General features: G+C 34.4%; 1 protein-coding gene across 12 annotated transcripts in view; it reads right to left on the bottom strand.

Moving 5' to 3' along the window:
• Window positions 1-13,090, bottom strand: part of KCNH8 (potassium voltage-gated channel subfamily H member 8) — a 395,129-nt gene that overhangs the window by 70,092 nt on the left and 311,947 nt on the right. For all 12 annotated transcript variants that reach the window (XM_054552527.2, XM_054552526.2, XM_054552530.2 and 9 more), the window contains 3 exons: window positions 9,937-10,136; window positions 8,832-9,081; window positions 3,232-3,446 (listed from right to left, as the gene is read on the bottom strand). In XM_054552527.2, coding sequence (XP_054408502.2) covers window positions 3,232-3,446; window positions 8,832-9,081; window positions 9,937-10,136 — 665 coding nt within the window. The remainder of the gene's footprint in view (window positions 1-3,231; window positions 3,447-8,831; window positions 9,082-9,936; window positions 10,137-13,090) is intronic.

Here is a 13,090-nt window from a genome sequence, read left to right on the forward strand (position 1 = left end):
AGTAAAGGCTAGACCTCAGGATTGAGGGCAAAATTGAAATATGCCAGCTTAATAAAGCCTAAAATAAACTATGGTCAGCATTAAGTTGGTTTGCTTATACTTTATTTGCCTGTGAAAAGAAAATCTTATTTTGAGGAAAATGACATGAACAATCTTTAATAAGCAACATCTATATTTAAACAAAATTCTGACACCCGCTTTTCCTTTTTTAAAATGAGAACTAAATGACCAAAAAAGAACAAATGACAGAGAGAGAGAGAGACAGAAAAAGAGAAAAATAACAGACAATGGAAATAATTCCAGAGAGAATTCAGGTATACAGGGATTTTTAAATTACTATAATTAATGTTCTAGAAGATAGAAAAAGAATCATGAAAATTTTATCAAAGATAAAAATTCCTTTTCCACATGCAGAAGAATAAAATTAGATCTTTATGTTACACCATATACAAATTCCAAATGAATAAAGACTTAAATGTAAGAACTGAAATTATGTAACTCTAAAAGAAAACAGGGGAAAGCTCCATGACATTGGTCTGGACAATGATGTTTTTGGATATGACTCCAAAGCACAGGCAACAAAAGCAAAAACAGATAAATTGAATTATATCAAATTAAAAAGCTCTGCACAGAAAAGGAAACAATCAACAGAATCAAGAGACAATCTACAGAATGGGAGAAAATATTTGCAAATCATACATCTGATAAGGAGTTAATATGCAAAATACATAAACTCAACTCAGTAACAACAATAAATACATAAACAACTCAATAACAAGAAAGTAAATAACCTGATTTTTAAAACGGATGAATGACCAGAATGAACTTTTCTCAGAAAAAGACATACAAAAGGCCAACAGTTATATGAAAATATGCTCAATATTGCTAATCATTAGGAAAATGCAAATTAAAACCACACCTATTAGAAGGGCTATTTTAAAAAAACAACGACAAAGAAATTTTGGCAAGGATGTGAAAAAAAAGGAACCCCTGCACACTGTTGGTGCAAATGTAAATCATTATAGCCACTATGGAAAACAGTAGGGAAGTTCTTTAAAAAAATTAAAAATAGAAATACCATATGATCTGGAAGTCCTAATACTGGGTATATATCCAAAGGAATGAAATCAGTATCTTAAAGAGATATATGCACTCCCATTTTCATTGCAGCATTATTCATAATAGCCAAGATACAGAATTAACCTAAGTGTCCAACAACAGACAAATGAATAAAGAAAATGTGGTATATATACACAATGAAATACTATTCAGCCTTAAAAAAGAAGAAAATCCTGTCATTTGCCACAACATGGATGAAACTAGAGGTCATTATGCTTAGTGAAATAAGCCAGGTATAGAAAAACAAATACTACATGATCTCATTTATATACTGAATCTAAAATACCTTGAAGTCAAAGAAGCAGAGAGTACAATGATGGTTACCATGAGCTGGGGCTGGAGGTCCAGAAGAGATCAGAAAGATGTTGCTTAAAGGATACCGAATTTAAATTAGGAGAAATAAGTTCAAGAGATCTGTTGTACAACATGGTGACTCTAGTTAATAACGATGTATTGTACACTTGAAAATTGCTAAGGGAGGAGATTTTAAGTGTTCTCACCACAAATAAATGATAAACATGTGAGAAATGCATACATTAATTAGAGTGATTTAGCCATTCCAAAATGTATACGTATTGAAAACATCATTTTGTATGCCACAAAGTTTTTAAAAAGATAAGGATCCTTAATAAGTCAAATGAAATAAAATAGAGATTGAGATCCAATATTTCCCACTTTCTATGCTGAGGAATATTAGCGATTTTTCTCTCTTTGCTAATTTCTTCTTCTCTTTGATTACTTCGACCCCCGAACTCACCTTTGATTTTCAAAACAGTTGTCATTTTATGCTGTCATGGTGAGCACAAAAGACACCTGTAGTTTTAAACTTCAATCTACTGATTTTTTTTTTAAAGACATGAAAATGATTTCAAGATGAGGCAATATATTTAACAAAAACAATATATGTTTTAAACTCTGATGCCTATGTTGAAACTCTGACCCAGCCACCTGCCTGCAAGTATGTGTGAACATACACACGTGATTTAACCATTCTGAATTTATTTTCTCTTCCATAAAAATAGATCAAGACTTACCTTAAAGATTTGTCTTAAGCAATAAATGAGATGCTTTACATAGGTAGAGTGCTTAACACATAAAACATAGCCAGTAAATGTTGGTACCTACTCTGCTGTTTGCTGTCAACAATGGAGAGAAGCATATATGCAAAACTGGTCATCTTGAACCTCAGAATGGGATATTACCTACATACTTACTGTCATTAGATAGCCCCAACCAAGATAAAATAATACACAATTTAAGTTTTCTTTCTACCTTTCAAAGCGGAGAATATTAATGATTGACATGAATATCTGCACAATATGGGTTGGTCAAAACCACAGCTTCTTAAGTACATAGGAAAAAAATCAAGAGTTACAAATATCTGGGACAGCTCAAGACAGCATATAAAGGCTTGTTGTTACACAATGCTATGCATGCCTTGGCTTACCTTTCAACAATCATTCCTATTAAATCATGTGTCTCTCTGAGACATCTAATGAAGTCATGTTCACGATCGGCTTAATCACAGGATGCAGTATAGTACATATTTTGACAGGAAAGCTGTTGTCTAATACGAAACTTGCAGCAAATATATAATTGCATAAAATGTTCATTATGCTTTCAGTGTGACAATCCTTCGCTTGAATCCTTTTATATTTACTCACTTTAAGATAGACTGTTTTGTGTACCACTAAATAAAAGATTATTTTTAAGCAAAATCTATGTCAAGCAACTGGAGTAGTGAACAATTACAAACACAGCAAACTGAACCATATACTTCATCTGGAAATCTTTAAATTCTGGAGAAATCACACATCTCTACCTAATGTTATATATAACTGAAATGGATTGTAGTTTTAAGCATATGAAAAGAAACAGAAAGAAACTGAGTTGAGAAGTCATTCATGAAAAATATTTTCCTAGAATGTTAATAACAAACTCCAGGTTTGGCTTCTAGCTAATTATTTAATTGCTTAACTGGTGGCTGAATATTCACGTCTTAGATATTCAGAGACTTTTTAAGGTGAGGTCATGACATCTGCCTTTACTGTTACAAATGATCTCCAGGCCCAATGTTATTAGGTCTCAGCACCAATTAGAAATGAGACTTACATCACTCTCATGACCTTCTCGGAGGTTGTATGTGAGGTCATGCTGAATGTCTTCCACGAATTTGTGAGCATATTCTGGGTAAAGGTCTAGCACTTCAAAGAGTCCTTTGAGGATGATGCACTGGAGATCACAGTAGGTTAAAGCCTTTACATCTGCATTGGTCTTGATCACTTGGTCCTTAATTGATAGATTTGCTCCAATTAAATCCCCTTTCCCTAGAAAGAGAGAGAGATCATTTTCAAAAAAAAAGCAAGCTTAGGACTGATAACCTCATTTGACTTACAGGCTTCATTTTTCAGTGAGATTACACTGAAAAGAGAAGAACATTTACCTTGGGGCAGGGCTTTTCAACTTTGGCATACAATAGCATCATACCTGGGCTTTAGCTTTTATTTGTTTTATGGCCATTATGCTCAATTTCATAAAGAACCAACAACTAACAAATTTTAACTAACAACAACAAGCAGCAATCAAGCTATATCTTTGGAATGTTATTATGACAAATGGCCTCTACTTCCCATTCAACAATTTTTTTAACTTTTAAATTTTTTATTGTACCCAGCATCGTTTAAAATTTTTATTTTTTATTGTGCCCAGCATTTGTGGAAGCAAAGTCCCTAGTATGTAGCAGGCTTCAATACCAGTCTGTTTTATCAAATTTGACAGTAAAAGAAAACATGTCAAATTGACTATGAATATCTGAGTTTTTCATAAATATGTATGTCAAATAAAAAATAGAGTTTTAAAATTATTAGATTACAACTAGGTATTATCTTCAAGTTAGTACTGGACTTAAACCTTGAAATTTAGCCTATTTTGGTAGAAGAAAAAGTAGACTAAAATCTATATTTATAGACACTAGGAATAATACATAGCCACATGGTGTGGAAGAATTTAAGTCTGATTTATTGTTGTCAATATTGCTAAACTTGGAAATTTTGTTTCTTGTATATTTCATTAGAAATCTAACTTGCTGCTCAAAACTCAAAGTTGGATACTGATGCAGGATGTAAATATAGCCAAAATGTTTTGAATACAGCAAATTTTAAAATTTTGTATATTTGAGGAGAATTTATCATGATGCAGTCTCTTGCACAATAAGCATTCACATTCTCTGTTAAGCAACTAGTGTCTGCAATAACTTTCGGGTCATCATACTTTCATACTTTGGGTTGCCATGGTATGGCTATTTCAGTTACAATGACACTAGCTATAAAAACAGCACCAACATCCTGCCAATCTTGGCATCCTAGAAAGAATTCCACTTTATTTATTTGTTCAATGAATATTTATGGAGAACTGACCACGCGTGCTGAACCTTGTATTGAGTCTTGGCAAGCAGGTACTGGTGAATACCATGTTGGTATTCACCTCATTACCTAAAACTACCTCACTAATTTTACAGTCTTGTGGCCTTCTTACTGTCTAGATTTAGGACCTTTAGTTAAGTTTTTAAGTAACTTTGGGTCTCAGTATCCTTATGTCTAAAAGATGAGAAAGATTTCCTTGTGGGCTCCGTTTTTCAGCATTATACTATTGATCTTTGCTAATCAGTTACTCTTTCATTGAAAAACATAAGGTGATGGGATGCATCTGCAAACCACCCAGGTTAGAGCTATAACTTACCTTTAGTTATAATTAGGAAGACTAATGTTCTGTGGAGAGTACATTTATTCATGCTTTGCCATTTTCTTTTAAAACAATGAAGAAATTGGTGGGGGAAACACTATTACCTGGACATGAAATCAAGGTGTACAAGGCAAACAAATTCTAGCCCCATAACAAATTCCTGCCCCTACCCTTTCCAGGTATCAGATTAAGAAATGTCTGCACGTATTGACTGGACAAGAAAGTTGCTAGAACAAGTTTATGGTTGGACAGCTGTTGTTGTGAGGAAGAAGAACATTAGTTTTTTTCATTGGCAGGGTGAACATGTGCTAAATATCTACAGGTCAAGTATAATGTCATGTACTTGCTAAGTTTATCAAAGTATTATTGATTTGAGTTAGCCCTATAAGGCAATATTGCTATAGGGAAAGTAAAATAATCAATCTTTATTGAAATAATGTTAATCACAGAAAGTAAATATTAAACATTTATTGTCTTTGTTTGAGTTTAGTCCCAGTACCACATACCAGTGTTTAGAATGGTCACGCAGCAATTTGCACTTTTGATATATACATGGTAGAAGCAAAGATGTGAAAATGTTACCCATGTTAATCGCAATTTATGGAGAAACTTGGGGCTAGGAGCAAAAGATAATGAATTAAGTCTTTCAGCCGTAAGTAGTTTTTAAAAAAACATAACAAGAAATATCCAATTGAATCATATTTGACTAGCAATGGAAGTTACATAGAAGCCACTAAATTTGTACTTATTGTGCTCTAGTGTCATAGATGATGCCTTCATATTCTATTCCTAAAACGGTTGCTAGTTACCAAAATTTAAAATACACCACAATTATAGAAAAATACACATTATATCTGTTTAGAATGCTGCATTGTATTTGCTTACATGAATATCAAAACCATAAGATTCTAAAGAAAAAGTCTAGATGCCCTCTTAAAAACAGGCTGAATCATTAGGCAGGCTATAAAACGTTTAGTGGTACTAAGGAAAATCAATAAAAAATATCTTATGATTAAGGTTAAGTTTTTGAAACAAATTAAGAATAACTATTAATTATAATTTAGAATCACAAGATGATAGGGTGACTGGCCTTTAACTTCCCAAACTTGAGAAGAGGCCAGGAAGAGTGTTAAATTCTCCCCTTAAGAAAGAAAACACACACACACACAAGACACACACACACACACACACACACACACACACACACACACACACACACACACACACAGAAGAAGCCTTACTCTAATATTGAGTTACTCTATTATTGAGCCTTACTTTAATATTGATAAAGAAATGACCACATTAATAGTAAACTCTGAGTTGCTATTTCATGCCTTTCTATTGAGGAGAAAAACATAAGAGGATGAGACAATAACTGAGTCACAAATTTGAAAGACCTTTACTCTAAGTGGTAAACAAGTCAACATGAAGCTGTGAAAAGCATATGGGTCTTCATCATTCACTAGTGTCTATCTCTTCACCTTTAATTTTGAAAATAATCATACTGTCTTAGTCTATTCAGGTTGCCATACTGTAAACTGGGTAGCTTATAAACAAAAAAATTATTTCTCATAGTTCTGCAGGCTGCTGTCTGGTAAGGGCTCATTTTGTGATTCACAGATGGCACCTTTTCGTTGTGTCCGCACATGGGAGAAAGGGCAAGGTAGCTCTCTTGAGCCTCTGCTATAAAGACACGAATCCCATTCACGAGGGCTGTGCCCTCATCACCTATTCACCTCTTCAAGGCCCCACTCCTAATACCATCATATTGGGGATTAGGTTTTGACATATCAATTTTGGGGGGACGCAGACATTCAGATCATAACCCACAAATAATAAATTGCATGATTTAAATTCAATAATGGGAATAAAACACCCAGCTCATATGAGGGATTCAATACACGTTAGTTCTCTTTTTCTCTTCCAAAATATAATCTATTTTGAAGCTTAGTAGCCAGAATCCATTGATAGAAGGCCTACAATGATTATATAGAATAATGGTTTTTTAAAATTTGCATAAATTTAAAGGATACAAGTGCAGTTTGGTTACATAGATATATTGCCTAGTGGTGAAGTCTGGACTTTGAGTGTAACCATCACTTGAATGGTGTACATTGTATATTAATTTATTTTCATCCCTCACCGCCCCCCCCGCCCGAGTCTTCCACTTTTCCTGGTTTCCCATATCTATTATTCCACACTCTATGTCCATCTGTACACTTTATTTACTTCCCAATTATAAGTGAGCACATGTAGTATTTCACTTTCTTTTTCTGAGTTATTTTACTTAAGATAATGGCCTCCAGTTCAATCCATATTGCTGCAAAATACATGATTTCATTCTTCTTTATGGCCGAACAGTATTCCATTGCATATATGTACCACATTTTTAATCCATTCATCCAATGATGAACACTTAGGTTGATTCCATATTGTTAATATCATAAATAGTGCTGTGATAAACATATGAGTGCAGGGTTTTTTTAAAATTAGAAAAATAGATATTGTTTAGACATGGAAGGAATGCTGAATACAGAGTCCAAAGTCTTAGGTTAGCTTTGACTTTAGAAAAATCAGAGAAAATACCTTCACTATCTGTCTCTCTGTGTTGTAAAGGCTTAAATGAGACCTTGTGTGTGAACACACTTTGCAAGTAATTGTTTACAAATATAAGGTTCTTAAAAATTAAAAATAAAAAAGTACTGAATTCACCCCCTTTTATTAGCACAAACTCTAAATATTGTGTTTTATATTGGTGTTTGAAATACATCCTGAATTCACCTGCCTCTCACCATCATTACTACCAGCCAAGGGGCTGGTCTCAGACCCCATCATATCCTCCACTTCAGTTTAATTTTCATGCAGGCAAGGATTTTGGCCATTTCTTTTTTGCTGCATTATCACTGTTTAGACCAGTACTGAATTCATTCATAAGTCCTCAATAAACGTTATGTGAATAAACAAACAAAAATTAGAGTGATTTTTTTTTGAGACACTGTTTCTCTCTCTCTGCACTCAGGCTGGAGTTCAGTGGCGCTATCTTGGCTTACTGCACCCTCCACCTCTCGGACTCAAGTGATCCTCCCATCTCAGCCTCCCAGGTAGCTGGAACTACAGGCTCCTGCCACCATGGCCAGCTAATTATTTGTATTTTTAGTAGAGACAGGGTCTGTCCATGTTGCCCAGGCCGGTCTTGAACTCATGGGCTCAAGCAATCCACCTGCCTCGTCTCCAAAAGCGCTAGGATTACAGGCACGAGCCACCGTGCCCAGCCTAGAGTGATTTTTAAAAGAGCCCTACATAAAATTGTAAATAAGATTTTTAATACATTAACTCTGCATGCCATTTTTGTCAACTGCCTTTTATATTTCAATGAAGACCAATTATGTATTAATATTGAGAGTCAACTCTGTGGCGCAAAATTTTCACAATATATCTTGTAAGTTTTCTTTAAGGAAGTAAAAAGAGCCTATAGTCACCTTGACAGTATTAGGTTAATGACTGCTATGAGAGCTTTTTCTTGAAACATAGTCACCTTTGCTCTATTTCTAGTACAGGTACAATTTAATTTTTGTGTTCTTTGAATTAATTTTCCACAAAAATAAATGCCCTCTTAAAACTGAGCAGCTATTTCACCAGAAGGCAGTATATATCATGATTAATAATTTGGCTTTAGGAATAAAAAATAACTGAGTTTATTTTCTTACTAGGTGATCTGGGCTAGTTAACTAAAGTACTATTTATTCATGTCTAAAATGGAGATAATATTTGTACTACTGGATTTTTTTGCAAGAATTAAATAATATGTTGGATATAACACTTAGGCACACTAAACTCATATGAGGAATACTCCTGAGTTCATGTCTTCATCTGTTCTTTTCCTACTCTCAATAGCAGTTTTTTCCCCATTTCATCTTCTTAATTTATGCTCCAGAGTCAAATTTCATACAAGTTTTTCAATTCAGACCTACCAAGAATAGCCAGCACCATGCTGTCTTTAAGAACTTCCATGGAGCCCGAGCATACAAAGTAGATGGCCTGCAAAGCATCCCCTTGACGCAGCAGATACTCCCCCGGAGCACAGAAAGAGGTTTTGATGTGTAGAGACAGAGACCTGAGGCAGCCCCGGCTGGCACATTCAAAAAGGGACAACTGTAAGATCTCCTTGTTCAAGTGCATAGTGATGTCAGAACGCAGTTCATCTGGAAAGTCTTTCAAAAGCTGTCAGAGAAGATGAAGGAGGAAATCAAATTGGGATAAGTGTAGTCTAACTGATTTACTTTGCAAGACAGCAGGGATGCTCTTCCTACTGTCTCCTGCTGTTTGGCCATCCAGCATACAGAAGAGGAAATCTAAGTATGTATAATCCTGGAGAGATTTTTCAGTGACTGTGATTTCAATTATGTGCTACTGAATAATCAGCTGATAAGAAGTGTGGAGAAATAGAACAAATTAAAAAAAGGCTCTAGCAGGAAAACATATAACTCATTGTGACTTGCTTCTCACAGAGAGTCCTAGTCAGGACAGAAGATATGGAATTTGGACCCACTGGTGATTATACGAAGAGAGGAGAAACCAATTAATCACTACTAAAATGTTGGTTACAGGTTTGGCTGGTGGGTTGATGAAATAGTTGGTTGATTTATATAATACCTTTTTTATAGTGGCAGTCTGGGATGTTTCTGGAAGTATAAAGATAACCCCTTTGATGGAGTTTTTTAACTTTATTGATGTTAAGGCAAACAGAAACTTGATTAATATAATTATCCTAGATTACGCTGTTAAATTATCGTAAGAATTGATTCCTTTGAAAAGAGACAATAAGAAGGAAAATAAGTCCACCTGATTGAATAAGCAGCAAGTTAATATAAAACTTCGGTCAATCCAAATTGGCATTGTGAAAACACAAGCCAAAGCAAGTGAAAGAAGATGGATTGGGATTCATGAATAATTAAAAAGGTAAAGGAATAAAGAAGTTGGTATGCTTTTCACTTCTGATACCTGCATTAGAGCACCTTGCTTTTACCTTAGAATATGTGCTTTCTGCCTGAAAACAACATGAGAAATGAACATTACCTCATTTGAATCTATTCCATTGTTGACTGACCAGGTTGTTTGAAAATATTCGAGCATCCTCTGCTTGAGTTGTTGGGGCAAGTGATGGACACGGATGAAATCTTTCAGATCCTTAGTTCTAGTGTGATAGAGGGACCATCTGGAGTACATCCTCTGTATGATTGCTGTCACGTTTCCAAACACCAAGGCGTGCATCAAGGCTAGAAAGAACAACACAGTATATAATGGAAGAGAAATGTGACGGTGGGGCCCACCACTTACATCTAAATTTACAGTTTATCCTGGATCAGAGCAGAGCGTGGTTACATGGCCATGTTGATACAGCTATTTTGGTACAAGCATTTTGGTACAGACAGTGTGTCACAGGGTACATCCTGAAGCAGTCACTTTGATTCCATATGGCTTGATCAGAGTAAAAATATCTTTAAAAATACTCAATCATATGCAAAACAGGCCCCTTTGATTTACGCTTAATCTGCTAGCTGCCATCCTGGTTATGAGAAACTTTTATTTGAACTCGATTTGTGTCTATATTATTTTAATAGTTATGTATAGTTTAATAGTTACAATAAAATAGTCTTCATTGTTTGATAGAAAAGCTATAAAGTTATAGTTTAATAATTACTTTTATAATAGTAACAGATGAAATAAATTTTTGAAATAAGTCTATTTTAACTAGTTAGCCTTTGTGGGAATTTTAGTCTCACCCCCTCAAAAAGCCATCATTTAAAATTCGTTTTAGAATATTAAATATGATACATTTATATTAATGCAGATATGGAGGAAGTTGTTAAAAATGTAACTGAGGATTTCTTGAGCAGTGTGAAGCTCCAATACCCAGCCCAACCCCAGCTCTGCAATTATTTTAATTTTGAGGGAGATATTGGAAAATTTGAGACCATTCAAGAAACAAATGAATTCACAGAGAAAAAGAGGTATTCTGCTTACAGTCCTTGTTGCCACCATGAGATGCACCAGCAGGGTATATATATATATATGAGACTCTTGTTTCAGTGAGGTTTGTCAACCAGATAGCATTTAACCTCCACTTTCTTGCTAAGCCTGCCCTTTTGGCCTGTCCCAAACCTACCATCAAAGTGTAACGACATGAACAATTCTGTTCACCAGAATTTGAGGGCATATGGAGATTTAGGGTGGGTATTTCTTCTGGAGAACAGTAGAGTGAAAGGATGGACCTCGTATTCCAGGAATTACCCACTTTGGGAAGCAGCTAGGTATCCTCAAGTCAGAGAAGGCATGACAGGATTTTGCACTCACTAGTCATTAGCAGAATGAAACCGAAATTGTTTCTAAACCAGCAGATAATCCAAGAAGGCCTTGGACATACCTGGAACTGTGAAACTGAGAGAGATATGAGGGTCAAACACGTTGATATTTATGGATAATTCAACTCTAAGTAATATTCAGATTTTATCCCTGATCCTTATTCTGGGACAGGATTAGGAATGAGGTATGAAGCTTATGTGTTGGGTAAAATCATCTGTTTCAGTAATTTGGGGCTTAAAAAAAGACTAAACATTTAGTAGCTTGTCTATTAGGATCTATCAAAATGTACATGTATCAAAACCTTAGTGCCCAAGGAGCTATGTTAAAAATTTCTTAGCATCATAATGGATACATTAGTGCAAATATGTCAACATATTATTACTTCTATCTTCCTATTTCAGGACCTCCCCAATTCAAATCTTGTTCTCCCCCTACATTGATCAGAAATTACCATCACTGGCATACTAATTTAATTCTAATCTCACACTGGAATTAAAATTATTTCCTAGGTAATACATAATTTCTCTATGGAATAATGGTCACTATGTCTATAAAATCACTCCCTTCATAACAAGACCTCAGTATTTTGGAAAAGCTACTAGAATAGCGTTAAACTTAGGGTCTATATACAAGGAGCAATATAATGTTGCAGAGAGAAGATGAACTTCAGAATCAGACAGATCTGGATTTGAATACTGATTTTGCTACTTCCTAATTGTGTGAACTTGGTAGGTTACATAATTCCTTTAAACAGATTCATGTTAAATGGGCATACTCATTATGTTAAATAGCCCTTACTCATAGGGCTAATTCAAGATTTAAAGACAAGTGTATTTTTTAAAAAGTGCCTAGTATATGTATGAAACACAGTATTTGCTCAATTTATGTTAATTTTCCTTATGAAAGTGAAAAATGTTATGAATTTTCAGCATGCTCAATGCAATTAAATTTGGGGAAAATGACTCAGATTTAAGGTTTTCCTGCAACCTCTTTAATAGTAAAGAGCGGCTCTTAGTAGACACAACTTATTGATGAAATAAATTCAAAACATACTCAATAAATGCTTGATACACGCAAGAATGTATAAGTATGTATTATTCCTAAATGTTCAAAAATTAAGTGTTTCCCAGCAGGTCAAAAATATTCCATGAAAAATATATATCATGTAACAACTAAATGTTGGATTTGTTCTTTGTAGATTCTAAATAGAGGTTCACTCTTCTGTATTGTTTTAGAAGCACAGCAGTTCTGATGCTTAAGTCTTTTATTTGGAAGATAAGAGCTCTACTTATGATAAACACTCACCAAAGAAAAGAACTGATTCTGCTCCAAGTCAAAGAAATTAAACATCGATTTCAGGCACCCTTAATATACCTATGGGCTAAGTGTTTGGAAGCCCTACCATCTTTAACACTATGTAATAGTCTTTTCATGGAGATTAAATCGAGTACAGAGAACAATTCTGTTTCATTTATTTTAACACTGCTTTCCTTAATTATCTGTATGATTTTAACTTTGCTTTGCTTAATTATAATGTGTAAAGCACTTAAAGTAAGAGAAGTAATATGTTCAGATTATTTAGCATCCTAGTTGTATTTTATTAGTAAAATGAATTACTGGATTAATTGTAGCATTCATAAGTGTTGTTGAAAAGTACTAGTCTATGTCTGAGTCACCACAATTTCAAAGTCTCATTTCAGCATAGATAACTACTTCTAATTTAAGTAGTTAAAAAAATAAAATTCTGGTCCTCATAGCCTTTCATTTTCCAAAGTTGTTATGACCATTCTGTCACCGGTTATCATTTCACCCTGGCAAAGAGTGTGTGTAACTGTCAGGAAAAATCATTCCATCTGTTATCAAAGTT

Source organism: Pongo abelii, chromosome 2, assembly GCF_028885655.2.
Source record: "Pongo abelii isolate AG06213 chromosome 2, NHGRI_mPonAbe1-v2.0_pri, whole genome shotgun sequence".
Classification (NCBI taxonomy): Eukaryota; Metazoa; Chordata; class Mammalia; order Primates; family Hominidae; genus Pongo; species Pongo abelii.